Here is a 26134-nt window from a genome sequence, read left to right on the forward strand (position 1 = left end):
TGTAATTGGGATTCACAATTCTTAAAATTTAATAGTCAATCATTATAACAAACATATGTCAAACATACACTACTATATCATTTTCATCTGATTTTTTTTTTTCATTTCATCATATATAACTTTTTCGTAGATTGACTACCTTCCATTTGTTTGAATATATTTAATTTGTTCGATTTGTTTTATTAGTTATTTCTTTTTTTCTTAATTTAACAAAATCGATTTATTTGTTAAATTGGCCAGGTTTAATTGCGTTGATTTTCGATAGAGTTACAATGTATTTGTATATATTACATGATAATATTATTCTTTTCAGATTAGTTCCACAGTATTTAACAGACTATATAACATATATTTCTAACACCAATTACATTGTAATTTATGCTTTTAAATAATGTGATAAACTATTAGTTCTATATCATGATTGCACATTTAAATATTAATATTTATTTGCTCATATATAATCATATATTTTTCCAATAAAAAAAACTTAACATTAAGATAGATTTGTTACAAAAAAGAGTGGGGTGTAAGAATATGGGTTGAACCCAAATAACTCGAACTACTTACTCAACCCATATTATATGGGTTGGGTTAAAATATGAGTTGGGTTGGATTAAAAAAATTTAATTTTTTTAGGTTGGGTTGTGTCTCGAGTTGAAAGGTTGAAAAATTCGATTCAACCCAACCCGAATTAATATATATATATATATATATATATATATATATATATATATATATATATATATATATATATATATAATATATATATATATATTATTTAATAAAAAACAAATTAAGTATATAAACTTTGAATTTATTGTATGAAATTTTGAATTATGTGTATTTAAAATTTAAATGCAACAATTTTGAACTTTTATAACCCTAAACCCCCATCCCAACCCGATCCATATTTTACGGGTTGGATTGAGTTGGGTTGAATTGGGTTAGAAACTAAATTTGGGTTGCCAACCCAAATAACGGGAAAATACTGGTTGGGTTGAGAAGGTCTCCAAACCCAATCTAACCCGATTTCACTCCTAGAACATAGCATTTTTCAAACTTGCTCTTTTAACTGATTGAAACCCTCTTCAACCGTTTTTGCGTCTGCATGAATTCTCTGTTATGCCATTAATAACAGAAACAAAGAGGAACAATAAGAAGAAGATGAAGACGAAGATGAAGAAATAGCAAAAGGGTGTTGAGAATTTCAAAGAATTTCTTACTCCACAACATCGGTACAACAATCGACCTTCATTTCCACCGCCAGTGGCAGTTCATGAGGTCACTATCAAAGTTCGAGTATCATTGACGAAAAGAAATAGCAAAAGGGTGTTGAAAATTTTGTTACTGTTGCTCTACAGTTTCAATAGTTTGGGTTTGGAGAGTTTTGTCTTGACCTTTTAGTAAATCCATGGATACTTTGCTTAAAATCAATAACAAGTATGGTTTTCTGCAACCATTACATGGGGTTTCAAAAGAATTGAGTGGTGTGAGGGGTACAAAGTTTCATGGTCAGGAATTTGAATTTGGTCAAAGAAAGAGTCGTCTAAAATTGAGGAAAGGGATTGTGTTGGTGTGAGAAGTAGTGCTCTTTGGAGCTTGTTCCTGAAATTCTAAAATTGAGGAAGGGTTAATAGAAAGCAGCTCAAGTTAAAAATGTTGCAGAAATGCATTTCCAATGGTGTTAAGTTTCTTGAAGCTAAAGTTATTAAAGTTATACATGAGGAGTTCAAATCTTTGATAATTTACAATGATGAGTAACCTTTGAAGCTGCCATTGTTCTTGACATTTGAGGGTGATATTTTTTTTTTCTCTTTTTGGTTTGAGGAATTTTCATTGGATTTAAATGGTTGGGGATTTTTTTTTAATTACAGTCTATTTGAAGTTTATTTCATTACTACATTTATGATTCAAGTTTTTTAGTTAGGGATGCTCGTGCTATTTTTTTCTTCAACTTTTTCTGTTATGATATTTTGTCAATTTAAAAATATTTTTGTCATTAATCCAAATCGAACCTCCTACTTTGTCATTCTTCTTGTCCGCTCGTCTATCAAACTGTCAAAATATTTACGGTGCAGGTAATAAAATGAAAAAATTCATGAAACTGACTATTTTTTATAAAAATTTCAGGTTTGTCATTCCTCATCATCGTCTTTCTTCTCTTTTCGATTGTGATTTTTTTCTTCTCCTCCTCTGCGATTATTTTTCTTTCCATCGTCTTTTTCTCTTCTTCTTCAGTTTTTTCTTTCCATCATACTTTTCTCTTATGCATTTTTTAATATTTTTGTTTGCCCTTCGTTTTCATATTATTTCTTCTGAAATTTTTGTTTCTTTTCATCGTCTTTTCTCTCCTTATGTAATATTTTTTACTTTATTTTTTTTTCATCGTATTTTCTCTCCTTATGTAATATTTTTTACTTTATTTTTTTTCATCGTATTTTTCTCTCCTTCTGCCATCTTTAAAATATTTTTTTAAACTATTATTTGGTTGTTTAAGATCGTGAAAAAAAAATCGTAGGGATATTTTGGATAACAATCATGTACCAAAAGCGATCGTTTTCCAAATATAAACGATCGTGTACTAAAGGATCTTGAAAAAAAGTAGACAAATCTAAATTAAAGGATCGTTTTCCAAATATATTACGCACATTGGATGTCAATTAATCACACGATATTTTTTATATTTTTCATTGTAGGCCCATGAGCTTTTTTCATTTTCGAAATTAATTATTCTACAGGTGTAAATATTTTGTCGCTTTGTTATATTTTTTAAAAGACCCCAAATTAATTACATGTAGCAAAATTTTCAAATTTTATCGGTAATAGACATTAATAGACACTAATTTACTTATATTATTTACATAGATAAACAGTGATAGAAGTCTATCAATAGTTATCATTGATGGAATTCAAAGATTTTTTTTTATACACGATCGTTTAGATTTGACACACGATCATTTACATTTGATTGTCTAAATTAGGGTAGTCAAATCTCAATGATTGTTTTTACGATTTTTTATATTTGTCACACGATCTTAAAAACTTAAATAATAGTTTTAAAAAAAATAGCACGATCTTAAACCAAATAATAATTTGAAAAAATATAGAAAATTACCAAAGAAAGAAAAAAACGATAGAAAGAAAAAGAAAAAATTACCGAAGATAAAATATAAAAAGGAAGGGTAAATGAAAATATGTTTAAAAAAATTGAAGAAGAAGAGAAAAAGACGATGACAAAAAAATATGGCAGAAAATGAAAAGAAAAAAAGATGGCAGAAAGAGAATAAAGATGACCATGAGAAGGAAAAAGAGAAGAGAAGAAAGTTCACCATGATAAGGAAAAATAAAACTTGAATTCTAAAAGAAGAGAATTGTGAGAATAACAAAATAATCGATAACAAATTGGAAAATAGCAATTTTTTTTAAAAAAATGGATTTATAGCAAAACCGCTTGATGCAGTCATTTTTTTTATTTTTTTCTGTCGATTTTACCCCTGTATAGAAAAAATTATTTTATCACTGATACGTTGTATTTGTATAAATGAAAAATGATAGAATATAACCCAGAATCATAGATACAATGTATTTACAAACCATCAGTTTTATAAAAATATTAAATAAATATTTATTTTAAGGATGAATCTAATTGAATCAACCTTCCCTAAATTTATGCCTGCAATTCATACCAGATTTTCGAATTTGTAAGTTTCAAATCAACCAATTAACAATTTATTTATACAATTCATAATATATATACTAATAGCTATTTAATTCATATTTTATTTCTATCAATAAAATGATTGATAATATTCTAAGTTTCAAATGATTTGATTAATATTTAGTTGCATTTTATTATATCATACATAATACACAATTTTCATATTTATAATTCATTATTTATAAATATTTATTTATTATTTGAATTTGAATGTTTAATGGAAAGATATCCAAATTTGGAATTTAGAATGGTATCTTCTCCAAAAATTGTGCCCTTTGATATAACAACAATTCCATATTAAAATTGTTATTTTTCGATCATTTCCTAAAATTGTTCATTTAACCTAATAATAAATTGAAATTAAAACTTTCGTTCATTTAAGTATCCTTTCATAAGATGATTTTACTGTCCATTATTTAAGTTTTTAGTTTGATTATCAATAATCCACAAGAGAATTTAGAGGAAAAGGCATTGGAAGAAGGTTCCAAGCGAAGGTTACCTCCGCATGCAGTTTTGGTTGACTATTGATTTATTATTATTAACCTTTAATTAATCACACATCAAACTTCACCTTCTCAAAACACACCATTATTACTTGGTTACTCATCGCCGCTTATTCCTTTTATCCATACCAAAACACAAAGATTGAAAACTCGACATATTGTTCAAGACTCATCAAATAACTTAGGATGTTAGTTTATTGTATTTAGGTTATTATTAAGATAAAACTAATTAAAATAATCAATAACGTTTTGTTAAAATTATAATAATAACACTTTATTAATAATGGTCAACGGATTACATTTACTATCTACGAGTTTTAGAACATAAAATCTAACAAACTCCCACTTGGACTAAAACTCTAGTCCTTGTGTGATGTACACAATAAAGTAATCTTTCAACTTTGGAAATGGTAAAATATACAAGTATATTACATAATAAAGTAATCTGATAATTTTTTATTAACCATACGTACTATGCATGCTTAGCCTTTTAGAATTTCATTTCTAAATATTGTCAATGTATTGGTATTTTAGGATTCCCAAATTAAATTGAGGAATAATGGTTCTGTAAAATCTTCAACTAACTAGGGCTTTTATCCCTTCCGTGGGTTCTCGCTACCATGGGTTTCTCGTCGTCGTGGTTTCTATCGTTGGGGTTGGTTGAGTTCTTTTGCCCCTCATTACTGTCGAAGTTGGTTATGTCTTCTCTTCAAAATAAAAAAAAATCTCGGTGAACTCTACCTAAGTACATATAAATGCATTAATTCTATCTCATTTGCCCCTTTGTTTCATCGTTTCTAGACGCTAGAGAATTTGGCCTTAAGGATGTATTTTGTATTTTGTGTTATGAATGTATGTTAATATAGAAGGGTGTAAAGACATGTGATGGAAGGTTTCAGGGTTTGTGAAAGCATATTTGAAGCATTTGCTACTTGTTGATGGTAAAACTTGTGGTCATGGTTGATGTCTCCCTTCTCATCATCTCCATCGTCATCACCTTCTTCCACATAATCATTTCCATCGTTAGCGTCTCCAGATGAAATTTTGAGATTCTGAGTCTGGTTATAAATTTTAAAAAAAATTATCAAGTTTAAGTGATCACGTAACAAGACTAAATGATCGTGTAACAATTCCATATGATCATGTAACTAGTCTAAATGATTGTGTCATATGTCTTCTCGATTGTTAATAAGTCTAATCAATCGTTCAAAATTATTACACGATCGTTTAGGTTCACATAACCACATGTGAACTTATGAAATCTCAAGAGTATGTGAAGCATAACTCAACCAACCTTTAAAGCATCTACTTGATTTTCGCCAATTCGATTTGTTGGAATTGACAGTATCAGACATCTTACAGAGACTATATCAGTTAGTCTCGACAAATCCTTTCGAGCACCAGACGTTTATAATTTAAGATGTTTATAGGATCGTGAATGCATGTGTCTTCGTGAGAACTTGTCACCTATCTTTGAATCCTTGCCTTGGGTATTTGGTTTTGTATTCACTCTATATTCCATCTCCATATGTATCTCTGGTCTACTTGAGGATTGTGGTGAATGGTTAGCATCATTAACATTAAACTCTGATCGGATCAGGGGATTTGAAGATTGCTAAGTTTCTAAATCGTCGTGATCACAGATGTCTCATCATGATGAGTACTAGCACATGTGTCCATGCATGGGAGATTTTCATTCTCTTGTATTCAAGCTTCTTTCAAAAATATTTCGTCAAACGATAGCTTAAGCTTGGATATAACTATAGTTTTCATAAAAACCAGTAGTTATAAGGCCACATGGTACCGTTAAAAGAAAGTGGAACAAATAAAGGCAAAAAAATGACTAGAACAACTAAACGATCATTTAACGTAACATACTAAACGAACTTAACGATTTAGTTAGTTAATATAAATGATCGTTTAGTTATGACTATACTTACTTTCTTTGTCTAAAATACCTTTCTATCAACCATCTTGTATGATGAAGATTGTGTACAAATCCACCTTAGCATTCATGGAACTACCCGCTTGCTTGATTTTGTGGCTATGAACTTTCTTGAACTTGACAGATTTTATAAGCCCACACCTAAATGACAATAATTGAAGCATTATAAAAACACATTTTTTTTTGTTCACAATCAACCAACACAAATATCTAAAAATAAAAAAATCACCTGAAAAGCAAGTGCATAGCCTTTGGTGTTGTAGAATGGTGAATTGCTTTGGGATTATCTATCCTTTTCAATTTGTATGCATCATTTTTTCTACGTATAATCGTTTTCAAACTGTGCAACAAAAATTTGATCAACACAGACAACCAAATCCTAGTTCCTAGACACTTAATGGTCGTCAATAATCCCTAATGTGTTCACATCCAACTGAGTTTTCTTGTCCTTCCCCACCATTGCAACCTTAACAAACAATGCCAAAGCAACCTTTACAACTTCTTCGTCAGTTGTAAAATTGCATTTTTTGAAGACTTCCTCAACCTCCAAACATGTTTTCGATTTCTCCTTTGAGAGCATGGGTCCTCCAAGTATGAGCTTCCATAGCTTATCTCCGCATGTGTCTCTTTTTCAATTGTTACATTAGTCGGCCACAATCCAACTACCAGGTTAAGTTCTTCTTGTGAGAATATAACTTTCTAAATCAAAACAACGAAACTTACAAAGTCTGACCTCTCCTCCCTTACTTCCCTCGATAAGAAGTGGTGGGACAACTAGTCATTAAAGACCATGTCAACTTTTTAGCAATGGTCTAAGTACAATTTTATTGAACATTTTCATATATTTGTTTGTTAGTTTATCCTTTATCACGGTATGGATCTTGTGTACTTGGCATGAAACAGTGGCAGAGAAATATTTGTCCTTCCATACCAGCCATCCTAACAAGCTGATCATAGGGAGAAAAAAATACAAACGTCAATTATTAATATATAAGTGTATGATTCATAAATGGCACCAGTGGTCTAGTGGTAGAATAGTACCCTGCCACGGTACAGACCCGGGTTCGATTCCCGGCTGGTGCATTTCTTTTTGATGATGCGGATTATGGTGAAAAAATTACTTTTTTCCTTCCTCATTTTTTTATTTTACTTTCCCATGGTTTGTTTTCATATCCATTTTCATTGACTGATTTTTGTTGGTTGCTTTAATTTTGTACTTTCTGTTTTAAGTCCTGAGGTTTATTTACGGAGAATTTGTAAAAGAAGTAGATTTTACAAAATATTTACAACCTATAACAAATTCTATCATGAATAGTTATTGATATGCATAGAATCCTAAGTTTTGCTATAACTTGTAAATATTTTAACTTATTTTGCTATTTTTAAAAATGTCCCTTTATTTATTGCCTAGGATTCTTCATGTTAAGCGAATTGACTGAAAATACCATGGCAGACATTCAATTTGGCATGTCAAACACGGGGGGAGGGGGATTCAGCAACATATTTATTGAATAACTTTCAGTCGTAAAGCACTGTAATTATTTTTGCAAGACCATGTGATTTAAATAGTTATATGTTTCAATAGTAAATTTTGTGTCACACCACGTTCTGAAGCACCTCCTCACTAGGTTCGAGATGTAGCGTGATCCCTAACAAGACAATTCATAAATCAAGGTATGTGATTCTCTAACTAAGTTTAATTTGTGAAAATCATATAGTTCAAATACTTTGGCATTTATTGTTTTATACAATGTTATAGTTTTATTGTGTAATCATGAAAATAAAATGACTCTAGCAAACAATATCAAGTCTACAAATACAAATTGAAAATGCCAAAATTTTTATAAAATTTATGAAAAATGTGATGAGAAAGCACATTCTTTTGACCTATTTGCTAAATTCCTAGAAAGCATGGTATGTGTGCTCAATACACAATGCCAAGAACACCACAACAAAATGGGTGTTGCAGAAAGGCGTCATCGTATATTAATGAATATGATTAATACAAAAAACGCTAACCTCGCGCAATAGAAATTTTTAGAGATTTTTCTATCACACGTCTTTAAGTGATTTCAGTCGATAATGACTCAAGATCTTCACCCTTCTCGACCAGACATGCCGAGAACCCTAATATTCCTTTTATTGCTTCCAATTTCGGCTAACACGACCCCAACATGGCCTGAGACCCATCTTTAAACCCTTCCTGTTTTTCATCTAGATCTGCCAAAGTCTCAAGATGGCTCGAGACACAACTCGAAAACTTTCTATCTTTCCACTCGATCGGCAAGCACTGAGATGCTCCTATCTTAGCACCAAACTTTGCTCCCTGTTTTTCATCTTGCCCAAGATTGCTCCAAGTTGGCCCACGATTCTTACTTCTGCCTTTTCTCTGTATTTTTCTCAACCGAACAAAACAGCGTCTAAACACTTCTGTCCCGAGATCTTGGACAAAACTCTTAGCCTTTCATCAACTTCTTAGCTAGCAAATGGTATAATGAGTATAATATCTAATACATAACCATTTGATGTTTTCTCACGATAAATAAACTTCAATTTTCAAGCTTGTTATTTCCTTGGATGGTTGGCCTTTGGGCTTGTTTATTTTGTTGAGTCATTCTTTGGCTTGTTGACTTGGATAGACACCTCCAACTTGTTAATCAATTTGGATCAACCTCCAGTTTGTTGATCAACTTACAGGGCCTTTTCTTAAGTTTGAGAAGATTAAATCAACTTGAAGGTTGTGAAGATAGAATTAATTAATTTATCGAAGTCTTCTAAACTTTGAAACTTCAAATAGTTTAGGTATTCCATTCTCAAGAACTTAGAGCATAAATTTTTAATTCAAAATTTGAAATTTTAAGAACTGAATTTGTAATTCAACCCATAAACATGAAAATTTGATAACTACATTTACAATTCAACCTTTAACTAATGTTATACACTTCAAAATTTTATTCAATGTGTATATAGAAGTTATAAAAAAATTTCCAAGGTCTCAACAATTATTGAGTACATATGAGAAACATTTCTGAGGTTGCCGACATGACAGGAACCTGCTTGGCATCTCTTCCTTTGAAATCTTTCTTTTTGAAAAATTAAAGATTGCAATAAGATTTTACGGTTGGTATGAGCCTCCATCTAACTTTTATATTTCACAAAAGTTGCAAAAAGTACTTTTACATAGAAAGGTAACTTAACAATTATTGTTACCATCAGAATGCTTATTATAGCGAATATAAATATGCTCTACTTTATATGAATAGAATCTTACATGACATATATATTGTGACAATTATTTTTATTTCAAAAGGCTTTCTACAAAAAGCAAAGCATTACAAAATTATTCAAACATTTCATCATGTTGTAGCCTCCACTAAAGTAGCATGTAACTTTGAGGCCTCCTCTAAAACACATTGCCTATCAAAAAGAGCTGACACAACAGCAACACCTTTAAGATTTGGGATACCAATTCCCATCACAGCAGCTGCATTAGTGTGATTGATACCGCCAATTGCTACCACTGGCAATTTGGAAGCTAAGCAAACTCTTTTCAATCCATCAATCCCAACGGTTAAATTGTTCGCTTTTGTGTTAGTGGGATAAACTCCACCACACCCAATGTAATCTGCACCATCAATCCATGCCTGTTCCGCTTGCTCCGTTGTCTTGCATGAGACACCGATGATCTTGTTGGGCCAAGAAGGCGGCGAACTTCATGAGCAGGAATATCGGACTGACCAACGTGTACACCATCCGCATTACACGCAAGTGCAATGTCAATACGATCGTTGATCAACAATGGAACTCCATGTGCACGACAAATCTTTATGCATGACTTTGCTACTTCCAAGAAATCACGAGTTTTAGCATCTTTTTCTCTGTTCATAGAAATAAGAGGGAATTACGTTGGAAGAAAATTAACAGTTGAATAAAAGTTTACAAAACTATGCCTAGTACTCAACTTCTAGCAAAAGTTAATTAAGCCTAGTTTGGTAACTAATTGGTTTTTGGTTTTTGAAATTTAAGTCTATTTACTCTCAATATTTTACCATGGTTTTCATCTTTTTTAAGTGAGAGTTGAATTCTTAATTAAATTTAAAAAACAAGTTCTTAAGAACTTTATTTTTTAATTTTTTTAAAAAAGAAAACAACAGTAGAAAGTAGATACCAAACCAACAAATTTAGAGGTGAAAAGGGTAAAAGGTTCTTCACAGGCTTAATTTCAAAAACTAAAAACTAAGTTTACATTTGGTAACATCTTGATGTTGGTTTTCGTTATTTGTTCTTTAAAATTAAGTCTTTCATTTCCATGTTTTCTGATAATTTGCATTTTTCTTAAATACAATTGATTGAATTTTTAGTCAATTCCAGAAACAACTTTTTGAAAACTACTTTTAGTTTTCAAATTTTGGATTGGTTTTTTAACCGTTGGTACAATGTTGGTACAAATAAAGAAAGTTAGAGGTGGAAGTAGTGTTGTTAGAAATAGTGGGATTAGGTCAATGTTGAAAGTCCAAGAGTAATTGAGATTTACTTTACCCTATTTTTTTATTATTTTAATTAGGCTCGTGTTTCCTATAAATATTTCTACTTTGTACCTTTATTCTCATTAGAAAATAATAAGCAACATTTATACTGTGGCCTTGCATGTACTAGGGTTTCCACATAAACCTTGTGTTCTTCCTTCATCTCTATTTTTGATATGGTATCAGAGCGAGATATTGATGAACCATCACCCACATTTCTGCTGCTCACATCTATTCTTCTAATGGTGGTGAGTCTTCAACACAATCAAATCCTCACATACAGACTTCCTCTCTGTGAATAGCACAACAACAATTGGACATGCTTCGACAACAAATTGCGGCAATTCAAGACATTAGGAGCCACTTTTACCAACCCTAGTCCTAACTTCATACAATCCCACCGATGTATATGAGAATCTTGTAGCATCGTTCGCCTCTTTATCCTCTTTTTATATGTCTAATACAGTGCACATTCAGCAGGATATTTTTCAGTGAAAAAGCCTAATGACCAAAACTATATTTCGTGGTCCCAGTCTATCAAAATGATTCTTGAAGGGCACCACAAATTTGGCTTTCTAACAAGTGAGATATTTCATCCTCCACCGAGAGACCCATAGAAATGGTACTGGAAAAGCGAGGATTCTCTTATTCAGTCTTCATTGATTAATAGTATAGAACCAAAAACAGGTTCACGAATGTAAACTGAGGACAATGAATGGTGACATCATTTTCTAACCGATTCTCCCTTTTCTGGCAAGAAATGGACCTATGTAGAGAAATTGTTCGAAATTGTCCCAACAATGGCATACAATACTCCAAAGATCGAGGAGATTGGTAGGATATATGTTTTTCCGGTTGGTCTCAACCCTAAGTTTGATATTGTCCGCAGACATATACTGGAGCAAGCAAAGACCTATACCCTCTCTGGTCGAGGTTTGTTCTGAGGCTCACCTTGAGGATCGCACCAATGGTATGAGTAGTCTAACAACCCCGCCATTAATTCTACTGCCCTCAGTGCGAAGTCCCCTAGTCATGGTAGTGAGAGGCACAATGGAAAACCGATCCCTATTTGTGAGCATTGTAAGAAATAATGGCATACCATGAGCAGTGTTGGAAGTTACATGGTCATTCCTCAAGAGGTAACAGATGCTCTTCCAACGACAAACAGAACCCAGGACAAGCTTATGTGAGTGAGTCGTCTCCCACCCCTTCTCAGCCACCTAGGAGCCCAACCCGACTACACTAGGAGCTATTGTCCAAAAAATTATATCTCAGTCCTTCAGTCTTATTAGTGTAGATGAGAAGAACATCTGGATCCTGGACTTTGGCGCCACAAATCATTTGACAGGTTTTTCTGATCATTTTGTCTTACATTCCATGTGCTAGAAATGAGAAAATAAGAATTGCAAATAGCTCCTTGGCTCCCATTGTCGAAAAGGGGCAGATTTCTCTTTTTGAAGGATTAACCTTACACAATATGTTGCATGTGCCTCGAGTTTCCTATAATATACTATCTATAAGCAAGAATACTAGTGCGTTGAACTACAAAGCAACATTCTTAACTGATTATTTATTTTTATTTTTTTTGCAGACTTTAGCTCCGGGAGGATGATTGGCACTGTTCGACACAGCAGAAGACTACCTAGTTGATGATGATCTCCTTCCTAGATTTCTAGGATTAGTCTTTTATCTTCACACTTTGCTACTTTCAAAAGGCGATATGTTGTAGCACTTTTGTCTAGGTCATCCCAACTTTCAATACATGAAGCACTTATTTCATCGTCTTTTTTCTAAAGTCGAATTTTCTTCTTTAGCTTGTGATGTGTGCACAAAACAGCATCGAGTCTCTTTTCCCTCGAAACCATACAAGTCAACCCAACCTCACTCTTGTTCATAGCGATGTTTGGGAACCATCTAAGGTGACTACCTCTTCTGGAAAACGATGGTTTGTGACCTTGATTGATGACCATACCCATCGTACTTGGGTTTTCCTTATCTCCGACAAATCTAGAGTCACTTCCACATTTCAGGACTTCTATCACTTCGTAGAAACGTAATTCATACAAAGATTACAATCCTACAAAGTGATAATGGTCGTGACTTTCAAAACCACACCCTTAACGAGTTTTTGTTGTCTAAAGGAATTATTCACAAAGTTCTTGTGCTTACACCCTCTAAAATAGGGTTGTCAAGTGAAAGAACCATCACCTTTTGAAAGTTATTTGTTCCCTTATGTTGTCTACTTCCCTTCCTATTTATAAGGCGATGTTCTCTCTGCAGCTTATCTCATCAACCGAATGCTTTCCCATGTCCTACACCTCCAAATACCCTTTAGACTGTCTCAAGGAATCCTACCCCTCCACCAGTCTCATCTCTAATGTTCCTCTCCAAGTGTTTAGGTGCATAGCTTATGTTCATAGCCATGAGCCTAACCAAACTAAATTCTCTCCTCAGGCACAACTTGTGTGCTTGTTGGATGTCATCTGCATGAAAGGGACTACAAATTTTTCCACTCACCTTCACGTACGTACTTAGTTACCATGGATGTCACCTTTCTTGAGGATCGTCCTTTCTTTCCTGTTAGTCTATTTTAGAGGGGGAGTGTGAGTGAAGAGTCTAATTATGTGGTTCCTTTGAAGTCTACCTATCCTACTCTGGGTTCCTTACCTGACCCAAATCCCACAGGGCAGTCCTACCTACAAATCAAGCTCCCTGGAAAACCTACTATAAGAGGAATCTTAAAAAGGAAGTTAGATCTCCTACTGTTGGACCAGCTCCGGTCGAAGATCCTAAACTTTTACGAGATTAAGGTATGATTGATTCTATTGACACATATTAATAAATGATTCAAGACGAAGTCCACTAACTCACATACTGGTGAGTGAGAATGACGGGTCCGAGACAATCCTTTGAAAATATGGTTAAAAAGGGCCGTTGATGAAGCCATCACAGACAGAGAGGATACGATTGATGAAAATGAGGTCATTGCAGAATCTACTCACAACGAAACAAAGCAAGACCATCTAGAAAACATTCGTAAGTATGATTCATCCATTGATCTTCCTATTGTACTGAGGAAAGGTACCAGGTCATGTGCAAAGCACTCCATCTCTAATTATGTTTCGTACGAGAACCTTTCACCCCAGTTCAAAGCCTTCATTGTCGTCTTAACTATACTATAATAGCCAAGAATATCCACCTTGCCTTAGAGTGCCCTAAGTGGAAGACTGCGATCTCTACACACTCCCAAGGGACACAAGATTGTAGGATGCAAATGGGTGTTTGCACTAAGTACAAAGCAAATGGTACCCTTGACAGACATAAGACTAGGTTAGTTGCAAAAAGATTCACTTAAACTTATGGGGTTGACTATTCTGAGACTTTTTTCCTATTGTCAAGTTAAACACTGTTAGAGTCTTGTTGTCCGTTGCTGCAAATAAAGATTGGCCTCAATATCAACTTGATTTTAAGAATGTTTTCTTGAATGTAGATTTAGAAGAAAGTGTATGTAAGTCATCCTCCAAGACTTCAAGTTCAATTTGACAAACAGGTTTGCAAGCTTCAAAAGTTGTTGTATGGGTTGAAACAGTCACCAAGAGCTTGGTTTAACAGGTTGTTTACTACTTTTGTCAAGTCCCAGGGATACAATCAAGGCCACTTCGATCACGCCTTGTTCACAAAAAAAGTCTCCAAGACTGAGAAAATTGCATTATTGATCATCTATGTTGATGACATTATACTGTATGGGGATGACACCATTGAGATCATCCAACTAACAAGGAAGATGAGGATGAGTTTGACATTAAAGACTTGGGGAATCTAAAATACTTCCTTGAGATGGAGGTTGCTAGGCCAGAGAAAGTACACCTTTGATTTATTAGCTAAGACAAGTATGACGGGATGTTATCTTGTTGATACGCCAATTGAGTTCAATGTCAAACTCAAAAATTCAGGTGACAGGTTTCCTGTTGACAAATAGAAATATCAACGCCTTGAGGGAAAGCTGATTTATTTCCCTCACACTAGACCCGACATCTCCTATGCTATAAGTACTATCAGTTAGTTCATGCAGGCTCCTTATGAAGACCACATGGAGGCATTAATAGAATTCTAAGGTATATAAAAGCAACTCCGGTAAAGGGTTGAGGTTTAGGAAAACTGACAGAAGATGTATTGAGGCCTATACTGACTCTGACTGGGCAGGGTCTATTGATGATAGAAAATTCACCTCAAGATACTGCATCTTTGTGTGGGCAATCTTGTTACTTGAAGAAGTAAGAAGCAAGGAGTTATGGTTCGAAGTAGCGTTGAAGTCGAATACAGGTCTATGAGTTCGGAAATCTATGAAGAAATCTGGCTTTAGAAGGTGTTTTCTGATCTTCATCAGAATCAAGAGATGCTTATGAGCCTATTCTGCGATAACATGGTAGCCATTAGCATTGCCAATAACCCGATCCAACATGACAGAACCAAACATGTGAAGATTGACAGACACTTAGAGAGACTAGATATTGGTAGCATCTACATCCTTTACATACAGTGGCAGATCCAAAAAATTTATCAACAGGGGACTTCGAGTTGTAACTTAGAGGATAAATAAAAATCTGAAAAAAACTACATAAGAAAGACTTGAAATCTAGTTGGAAGGGGGGCGGACAAGCATAGTTACCACTAAACTGTCTACAAATATTAAGCATTAATTGGTTTTGTTTATACATATTATATAAAGACAATAAAGTTGAGGGGGGTTTGAGCCCCCCGGGCCTATACTAAATTCGTCAGCGTTTGCATACCCTCGAGTCAACAGATTACTGTTATACTCACAAAGGGGCTCCTTAGACAAAACTTTCAATCATGTGTTAGCATGTTGGATCTTTCCGAAACTTACATCCCAACTTGAGGGAGAGTGTTAGAAATAGTGGGCTTGGGTCATGTTGAAAGCCCAAGCGTAGTTGAGATTTACTTTGCCCTAGTTTTTTTATTATTTTAATTAGGCTCGTGTTGCCTATAAATATTTCCCCTTTGTACCTTCATTATCATCAAAAAATAATAAGGGACATCTATTCCGTGGTTTTTCTCCCTGTACTAGGGTTCCACGTAGATCTTGTGTTCTTTCTTCGTCAAAATAGTTAAGGGTTTATAGACTCAATTTTAAAAACAAAATGGCTACCAAACACGACCTTCATGGTTCAAGGCCTAAGATATTCAAATCTAGATGACAACTTCACTATCGCTCGCCCAATGAGCACCCAAGGAACATCCAGACTACACTTATGGGTTAATTTCTAAAGCCATTTAACCTTTGAACTGAGGTGTTGAGAGGAGATATAAAATGCAACAAAGAATTCCATGCATTTTGAAGTAATGACTTAAAATTATATATCAACTTATACAAGACATTAGGCAAACCTTATTTGAACAATAGTAGCACCTCCTTCCACTGCATCTTTAACAGCATCAGTGATAGAACGGTCCCAACGCTCATTCATACCTGAATCCGTAACAGCATACAAAACAAGTCAGCTGGATTGAAACATCCCTGACTGTAGGAACTTGGTTCTCGATTCTTGAGACAACATAGATGATCGAATGGGCCTTGAGGTCCATGTCCAATGTTAATGTCCTTGCTGTACCTCAATGCTCTTTCGATGAACTGTTTGCTTGCCTGTAAAAATTCAGATAAGTAAAACCTTAGTTGTAGGCAGTCATCAAGTCTGTTAATCAACAACAAAGCTTATAAGCGTGATTCAGTCATCAAATGGATATGGAGTGAGAATGATGTCTTTTCATCCAAAAAGAAAGAAGACAAATAATCAAAGAATCCAAAACTCCTAATTTAATTGAGGGGCAACCATATTTTGATGAATGAGTTAAGAAAATATATCATAATAAGATGTTTGTTTCTATTATTTTCTTCTCTCCTTTTTCATCAATAAGATTGTCGATGCTATTTTTCCTTGTATGATGCTCATGGCCCACCCTAACGGTAAATTAGAGCTATTACTACAGCTAGATTATTATAACTAGATTTCTTTAACTATTCAATAGGAAGTTGTATTATGAGCCCTTAAGACTTGGATCTTCTTACGGCTGAAGTTAGTAAATTAAAGAAGAGATCCATATACAATTACCTTAACAGCTGAGAACATTGAAGACCCTTTAGCAAGTTCAGCTGCAATGCATGATGCTAAGCTGCATCCAGTACCATGTGTGTTGCGAGACTTTATGCGTGAAGATCGTAGCTCATGCAAATCCTTGCCTGTGAAAATTATTTTAAATTTTGGATTCAATGGATGTTTCCTTCGTAACAAAAAGAAATAATATCAAATTGTCAAAATTTTGCAAATATGTACTTACCATCAAAGAATATATCAACCGCATCCAATGAATCGGGCAGGTCCCCACCTTTGATAAGTACATTTCTGAAAACAGCACAACACTCCGTAAGTTAATTTTTAATAAAATATAGAACCATTGAACCAAATGCCAATAATGTATATTGTCTTAGGACCGTCATGCCTACAAAATTAAACCTTCTATAACCTATGGATGACCGTATGAAACTGAGGCCTTCTAAAATGTGTGAGGTTGATTTTAATTGGTTAGAAAATTGAATTCGAAATTATTGTTATCGTTTCTTTATTTGAATATAATATTAAAAACTGAGGATGGGAAACTAGACCTCCGACCCGGAAAAAGGGAATAGGACTAACTCATTTTGCCAAACCGAAATGGAGCGCTGGCAAAAATAGCAAAAAAATTTATGATAATAGGACTCATGTTGCTGCATTTTTCAAAATTGCAAAAGTAACAAATTTAAAAGTTGATAACCATTTGATGATAACCCTCTGATATCACTAATTACTTGTCATATTCGCAATATGCAAAAAAGAGGTGTCATGGGCTGTATTTTCCTAAATGTTTGTTATTTGATGCAATTTTCCAATCGAAATTATCTTTATAGTTAATAGCTTGCAGAACAAGAAATTAGAATATATATATATATACACACATATATAAAATTAAGAATCCAAGGAGAGAAATTTGGATGTTTTTCTTTGAGTAAACCCATGCCTAAACCTGAACTCGGCATCCCACCCTCCCGTCACTCATTCTATAATTCCCTATCTTTGTTTTCTATCGATAAAATTATTTCTATTGACAAAATTCCATGTAATCACAAATTGACCTGTAATTAATTTGCGACCAATTACAAATTTGCATGCTTCCTAGAATTAAAATTAGAAACATGACAGTGGCAAATCAAATGGCGCCACTTTTCTAAGCATTGATCCAACGGGCAATGTTAGCTTGTCCAATCGAATTACACTAAGTGGCGATTGGGCCCGAAGCTAGGCTGTCCCAGGTTTAATAAAATAAATTGGGACAAACTTGAACAATAAATCTATTTAAAAACATATTAATTTAAGATCAAGTCTAAAAGTTGAGCCCAAAGTCAACCAAGCCCACATGGGCCTCCCAAAACTATATAAACAGAGAATACGCATCATTTGATACATTCAGGCAGAGATCCAAAAATCAATATTTAGAGAATTCAACAAAATGACCCTCAACAAATTAAGCATATCTTCCCCAATGAATAGATCGTCTCGTCTTCAACAAATTGAGCATCTCTTCTAAACGAATAAATTGTCTCTTCAACGAATTGATCTTTTCCAAATTGATTGTATCTTCATCATCTATAAACTAAAGACCGATCTCCTCAAAGATCTAAAGGCTTCGACAAATTAATTGTATCTTCATCATCTACAGACCCTTTGATGTAACTCAAATAAGAGAATTGTATTAATGTTTTTCAAGTTGTGAATACAAGAAGATAACTACTCAATTTATAGCAAAAAGTAAACTAATCCTAATCCTAATTCTAAGAGAAAACTTAACAAAAGTGAACTAATTTTAATCTAATTAATAAAAAACTTAACAAATGCCTTTGGGAATAGGTAAAGGTGTATACAGTCCAGTATTCTGCTGCTGTCCTTTGGCAGTTTGGCACGTAAAACAGTGCTTAACAGTCTTTGTAACATCTCGGTGGAGTTGAGGCCAATAAAACCTATCACTCAATAATTGGTAAGTTTTGTCTATGCCAAAATGCCCCACAAGACCATTCTGAGAATCGGCAGAAGATGCTGAGCAAAGCTGCTGGCCTGAAGAGTGGGGCTGATCCGTAACATCAACTGCGGAAGACCCACTACGCGGTTCGAGTTGATGAACAGGAGAAGGCCGCAATACGAGAGGAAAGTGGTAAGACCAAGAATTCCGCTTTTTCCGCAGAGCAAGTGGGGAGAGGTAGGTTCACCATACCTCGAAAGGAAGAGTGCCGGATCGAGAAGCTGCCCACGGAGCGGTGCGAGAAGCTGCTCGAGTTTACATTTGACTGATTTTTTTCCACTCAAAGAAATGCCGGCGGTCTTTCACTGACGAAGCGAAGAGGGAAGAGAAGAAGAATCCTACGAAGAGATGTTCTAGGAATGCAAAGAAGATTATTCTTAAAGAGAAAATCGTTAGTTAAATGGAAGTCATTACAATTGACATGATCAACACAAAGAGACCAAATTTGACTAAAATCGGGGTCGTCTTTATAAAGAGTGGGCAAAGAATCAAATGCAACTACTTGAAATTTAGAACAAGCTTTTCTTGAACAAGTTTTGAGGAGACAATGTTCTCGCTACTTCCGCCATCAATTATGACATTGCAAACTTTACCTAATTGCAAACTTTACCGTTGATTGTGCAGCGAGTATGGAACAATGAATGTCGTTGAGGGTGAGTTTCCGTTTTTGGTGTTAGGAGAATTCGTTGTATCATGCAAGATAGTTGTTCCCCTTCATCCAGTTCCAACTCATTTATTTCCTATTCGGAATTAGGTTCAGCTTCGTCTTCTTGGCTCCCTCCTTCCTCAACATGTGCTACCATCTTCCGTTGTGGGCATTGATTGGATAAGTGTCCTTTTGGTTGCACCAGTAGCAAAATCCCAAATTCAGTCTTGGGTAGTTGGTTGAACCATTCTTCTTGGTAGAGAGTTCTCAAGTTCTTGGGCTATGAGTTGTTTTGGAAGGTTGTCCTTCTTTCGCCATTGTTGTACCGGAGCCTTGAGCTTGCTTGGCATTGTCATAGTTCTTTCGTTGGTACGGGGCGAATGCCTTCTCCCACAGGTTCTTCTCGATGCCGCTGTTTTTCTGCCTTTTTTCCAGCTTCCATTCCGCTTTAAAAGCCATCAAAATTGCAGCCAGTAGTGTGGCTATGGGCTGTAAATCTAGCTGTTCGTATATGTCTTCCTTAAGACCATCAACAAATCTTGCTATTTGATAATTTTCACTCCCGTTCGTCTGAGTTCTTGCACTTAGACGGTGAAACTCCTCTGCATATTCTCCCATTTTCCTATTACCTTGACGGCATCATTGATATTGTTGATAAAGAATCTTTTCGAAATCCGTGGGTAGAAAGTGTTCTTTCATCATCTTGAGCATTCTTGGCCAGCTCCTTATGGGTGTTTTGCCAATTAAGCGTCGATTGACTTGGATTTGATCCACCAAGCCGATGCACCCAATTTGAGCTTCAGTGAGACCATCTTGACTTTCTTGTCTTCGGCTGTCTTCATATACTCAAAGAAGCTCTCCACATTTTTAACCCAATCAAGAAATGCTTCTACATCCAATTTACCACTGAAATTTGGTAAATCGACCTTCATCTTGAAGTTTTGCTGAAACATTCCTCTTCTTAGATCTCCTCTATATCAGGCTGGTTCTAATCTGCCTTCAAAATAATCTTCTCCACCATTTCGGCCCCTTCTGAAAACTAGGTTTTGATATCTAATCTCTCTCTGTCGCCGGCCATCTCCCAAATTTCCTCCGTCTTTGGCATGGCCGAAATAACATCTCCTCCTCTTCAAAACCCTCTAAAACTTGAAGACCCATATTGGGTTCTTGTAGTCGGCGGCCTCTGAGGTGGTCCCCACCTTTCTCGGACAATTCTAACGAACTCTGGCGATTTTTGTGTTCCGAATTCCGAGTTCTTGGTGGTTACCATTTCCGATCTCTTGCTGCTGAAGAAGGGCAGTCAACGCCTCTTCAAGCCAGCGAGCAAGTCTCTCCATAATTGTTTCAAGAACTCCCATTTGGTTGAATATTTCTGCTATGCTTTCTTCAATGGCCATCAATCGGGCAGTCGAAGTGCGTGGAGATGGGAGTTCTTCCTCTGTCGGCACTACCACCTTTCCCTTGTCAGAGGTGTTCTTGCCGGTCACAGCTCCCTTCATCGGTGAAGCTCTAATAGCAAGTTAGTGTATGTCCGATTCTTGGACAGAACACGTAAAGAGACTAAAGTCTTTGTTCCGGAAATTTTTCTATTATCCCACAAATTGACAAACTATTGGGTTTTTATACTAAACCCAATAGCCAACTAATATATCAGGAAAATATAAAACATTACAGCTTCCAACAGTCAACTAATTACTAACAGCACAGTGGGGAAAATATAAAACCACGACCAATCCATGATGGTTTATTTACACCCTTCAAATTATAAAAGATAACTTGTTTCAAAAGTACTCCCAATACTTTCAAATGTTTGAAATATTACAATCCAATTTTCTATTCTAGATCAGCACAACATGGTTTCATATCCTAAAATTTCATCCGAAATTCTAAAGGATTTGTACTCCTAGAGTAGTTTTAAAACGTTAATGAAAGATGCAACTTTGAAAGAATAGAGGCACCTGCAAAATTCAAAGGTATCTTTGATAATTTAGCTTAAAACTTCCTTTTCGGCCAGAGGCAAGGCAACCAAAAACTTCCTTTTCTTCTCCCTTTCTTATTACGAGAAAAATGGGTGTCTTTCATTGATACCAATGAAATTACAAAGGCAAGCTTATCTGATGACTAATAGATTAAGAACTTACTTTGATCCCATCTGATAGATTAACATTGCAGCATGACGCATGTCAGAAATTGTTGTAAGTGGCATATCACCAAGTAAGGCAGATGCTTCCTTCAAATTTGGAGTTACCAAGTCCGCCATTGGTAGAAGTTTTTCCCTGCAAGCAAAAGACATGTCAAAGATTTATGCAAAACTAACATAAAAAGATCAAACATGACTTCTGAATTTTAAAAAATGAAACTATTTTGATTCAATTAGCGAACTATTGCTCTATTGGGGAATTCGGGTGTCACAAGAGAGAATCCCTGCTATAGATTTTTCACCATTTAATCCCATGCGACATCAAGACACTACTTGACAAGCCTTAATGAACTTTGCCCGAAACACCCACAAGGACACTCAGAACACTAGATGATTGTTAGACCCCCAATTATTCACAGATATAAAAGAAGAGGCAAAAAGGTTCATTAACCAGGAGACAGATCAAGGAGAGATGATTGTAATAAAGAATATGGCAAGTGGGGCCCACAAATAAAGGAGGGATATAAATAGAATGTTTGGGGATTGGAGTAGGTAGGTTTTTTTGTAGTAAAAGGCTGCTGGAGCTTTATGGGAGAGATTGCCAGCCTTCTCTAAGGAGTTTGCTTTGTTTTGTGTTTTCTTGTATTTTCTTGCTTAAACATCTTGTCAACTTCTGGTTTGGTTGATTATTGTAAAGATTACAGCGTGTTGCCTCCATTTGTTGCCTTTGTTAGGATTATTTGTGTTATTTTTAGGGTGATATCGTAACAATGAACTCCCAATTTCAACTCAAACGATCACCACATAACCCAGCTAGAGAGAGGAGTGATGCACATATACATGGTGAAAATATAGCACACCTTATTCGTCAAAGCTCTATGAAAAGTGAAAACCACACTTTACAAGACTCAAGACTAGAAATCTCCCACCATGAGAGATCTTCCCTTGCAAGGTGTGAACTAATGAATACTTGAGATATTGAGATCTCTAAGATAACCTATCTATTTTGAGATGCCTTGAACAATCCCCAAGCTCATCCAGGTGTGGGAGAAATAACTTTAGAAGGGCCAGGTGGGTCCCTAGTGGCTAAAACCACCCAATATACATGTAATTAGGCCACTCTTCCATTTTTCCACATTTAACTCCTACCTTTTAGGATAGTGGAGAACATGACCACTTTCTCCCTATTTCATCCACTTCCACCTTGCATAATTCTAGGCCACCTTCCTACAAATTAGGGAGTAACCACCCATGATGTCTATGATCATGAATACCCACCATTCATCACTATAAATATGTTTAGTAGCTTATTTGGTCAAGCACACTTAATAATCTTTATTATTAAGTGCCTCACAAAATCCCTGCCTCGTGTCATGCATACAAGTTATGTCATGAAACACTTGATAAAATGCATTTCCCTTTACACCCTACTAGAATCGTGTGTGTATATCTCGACATGTATATATTTGATGAAGAAACCATGCCTTACATAACAGAATCAACACACACCACATAATTACCTATCTTGGATGTTACAACATTTTTAGATGCAGAAAGTGACAAATTAGATGCCACAATCAACTCCAAGATTGGCCAAGAAACAATTTCTCAAGCTCCTCTCCATCCTACCTTCAACTCAAATAATTTTGAGACTGTGACCATGTAAGACCAAAATAATCTTTGGAGATCCCAACAGTTATAAAGCAATTGTTACCGCGACACCAGATGCCAAGAGCCAAGAACCATCAAGCAATCTCATGTCACTAGACGATCAAAATTCTAAACGAATTGGTGTGGAAGAACATAGCCTAGACGAATGTCAAAACCTTGAGCACGAATCATATGGGCAGATATTAGATCAACCGCCAACCTCAACACCAAAACAGTCAACTGCATCCTCTGCCCATGAGATCTCTCAACCCTCAACTAAATCTAATTTATTGATTTGCCTACACTTATAATTCTCTGTTTATTGACTTACCTTTTGACGATGCTACAGATTCATTGCCTCCATTACCAACTCAAGATCATGTAGCCCATCCTAAACAAACCAGCAGTAATACCTCTCTCTTTAAATCCCATGGTCACTCGGTCCAAAGTGAAACCAAAATACATAACAAAATCCATTCCTACACAACCTTCCTAGTTAGTGCCACTTGAAGCCCATCTCTTGAACCAAAGACATCTCGCTCTGCACTCAAAATTTCCGTGTGGAAGGATGCAATGGAGGCAAAAATTAAAGCCTTACATGAGAAGCAAACATGGAAACTTGTACCTAAGCCACCCAACACCAACATAGTTGGCTCCAAGTGGATCTTTAAAGAAAATTCAAAGAAGATGGAACCATAGAGAAACACAAAAGGAGACTAGTAGCTCAAGGATATTCTTCAATTGAAGGTCTCGAATATGAGGAAACCTTTAGCCTTGTTAAACCAACAACAATTTGATTAGTACTTGCTCTTGCTGCTTCTTTCAACTAGCCCCTGAAACAAATATATGTCAAAAACGCCTTCCTCCACGGTTATCTCAAAGAAAAAGTGTACATGGCTCAACCTCCAGGTTTCACTTACGTTGCTCATCCTGATTGTCTATTTATTGAAATGATCACTTTATGGCTTAAAACAAGCACCTAGAGCTTGGTTCGATAGATCGTCCACTTTCCTTACTCACATAGGACATGTAGCACCTTCGACCCATCTCTCTTCCTTTTCAAAAATTCTAGTACCTTAGTTCTTATGCTTTTTTACGTTGATAATATTATTCTCACTGGCAATGACCCAGCCTTTATTGCCACCTTAGTGACCAAGTTAGGTCAAGAACTTGCTTTAAAAGATTTCAGGATCCTTCACTAGTTCTTAGGAGTTGAAGTAAAGCATATACCCCATGGTTTTCACATCACTCAAATTAAGTATACACACACAGTAGATATCTAGCTAAGGCTAACTAAATGTTTACCCAATATCAACTCCAACAGCAACAAGCAACAAAAAATGCCCAAGAGATGATGAACTAGTCGATCCTACCACTTATAGAGGCCTTGCTGGGTCCATCCAATACCTCACCTTAACAAGACCTGACATCGCCTTTGCCATCAACAAAGCTTGTAAAAGATGCAACTACCCACAATGCAGCACTCCAGGGAAGTTAAATGCACTCTAAGCATAGTATGCATCATGGCATCATTTTTCTTAAAAACAATTGCCTTAAGCACTATGATTTTAGTGATACAGATTGGTTGATTGTCCAACCACAAGGAGGAGCACCTCAGGCATTTGTGTGTATCTTGGATCCAACCTCATCTCATGGGTTTCGAAGAAGCACCCAACTGTCTCTAGATCCAGCGTTGAGGTAGAATATCTAGCTATGGCAAATGCAATCGCAGAACTCACTTGGATCACATTCTTGCTGTGACATTGAAATCTCATTATTTAAAGCTCCTGAACATTTCAGCGATAATATGAGTGCTCTCCAAATGTCCATCAACCCCGTGTAGTCCCTCATATTTCAGCGATAATACGAGTTCTTTTTTTATTAGAAACATGCCAGAAATTGTATAAAAGAAAAGCTTCTAAAGCAGCCTACACAAGCGGAGAGGTTTTGAAACCCTCAATCTAACAAGTGAAAGTGAACATAGTAGCAATACCACATAAAAGATAAAACATCACATTATAGGCAGATTCATATAGCTCTTGCTATGATGAATGGATGCCATCTAAAATCATGGTGGGGAGAGGAACAAAATAGTATTATTTTTCAAATTATTGTGTGATTCATGAGGATTTCAAGCCTCAATAAGCTCTTATAAACGTGCGTCAGATGTAAGCTTTAACGTTAAAAGTTTGAGCTCCACACATAAGTTTCGGAAGCCTTTTAAACCAGAAAACACTGTCCCAATTATGAAGATATTGAAAAAATGAAAATATGGAACGAAAGAAATTATCATAATCATACAAATAGAATCCCTTGAAGGACTGAAGATATTCCATTTCAAGAAAGCATCAACTTACTGTAACACTGAAATAATAGCAGGACCAGCCAGAACATCTCCACTAGTAGACACCATGACAGGATCAACCACCAAAGCTGCCTTTAATTACATTAAAATTTAAACCACGATTAAATCAAAGAAATCCACCAACAACTTCCTTAATTACTTTATACCTCGAACGGGAAACTCCTTCAAGCACTGATGTAGAACTTGAACGATGCCAGTAGAAGGTAGCATTCCTGTTTTCACCTAAATTAATGTAATCATTAGTAATCTTCTATCCGTGCTTACCAGATTAAATAAAGTACATATTAGTATGTACTCTGAAAGAACAATAAAAGCTACCCGGTGCAATATCCCATACATGAACAGTCCACATTCTTGTTAGCATGAGCTCCTAAGAAAAATCAGTAGGCAACCATACCTTGAAATTTCTTATTTAATATATATATTGATGGATTTACGAAGAGCCTACTCTCAACCCTAATTTAGTTATACTCACCACATCAAACCTAATTTAATTATACTCACCACATCC

General features: G+C 35.3%; 1 protein-coding gene, 1 long non-coding RNA gene and 1 other non-coding gene across 3 annotated transcripts in view; 2 read left to right on the forward strand and 1 right to left on the reverse strand.

The window, feature by feature from the left end:
- Positions 1-7178: 7178 nt before the first annotated feature.
- On the forward strand, positions 7179-7249 carry TRNAG-GCC. The gene has a single exon. It is a non-coding gene; the product is annotated as a tRNA-Gly (tRNA).
- Positions 7250-9279: 2030 nt separating this feature from the next.
- LOC116403817 (thiamine biosynthetic bifunctional enzyme TH1, chloroplastic-like) overlaps positions 9280-26134 on the reverse strand; it is a gene marked incomplete at its 5' end in the record, with an annotated part of 16929 nt that continues 74 nt past the window's right edge. Inside the window, 10 exon segments of the mRNA XM_031885429.1 lie at positions 9280-9857; positions 9860-10044; positions 16102-16204; positions 16207-16357; positions 16824-16951; positions 17050-17114; positions 21610-21744; positions 25616-25691; positions 25770-25845; positions 26128-26134. The exon segment at positions 26128-26134 is cut by the window's right edge and continues 74 nt beyond it. Coding sequence (XP_031741289.1) covers positions 9523-9857; positions 9860-10044; positions 16102-16204; positions 16207-16357; positions 16824-16951; positions 17050-17114; positions 21610-21744; positions 25616-25691; positions 25770-25845; positions 26128-26134 — 1261 coding nt within the window.
- LOC105435475 lies at positions 11531-12487 on the forward strand. The gene is made up of 2 exons (XR_969501.2): positions 11531-12040; positions 12284-12487. It is a non-coding gene; the product is annotated as an uncharacterized LOC105435475 (long non-coding RNA).

The sequence above is a fragment of the Cucumis sativus genome, chromosome 5, assembly GCF_000004075.3.
Source record: "Cucumis sativus cultivar 9930 chromosome 5, Cucumber_9930_V3, whole genome shotgun sequence".
Lineage (NCBI taxonomy): Eukaryota > Viridiplantae > Streptophyta > Magnoliopsida > Cucurbitales > Cucurbitaceae > Cucumis > Cucumis sativus.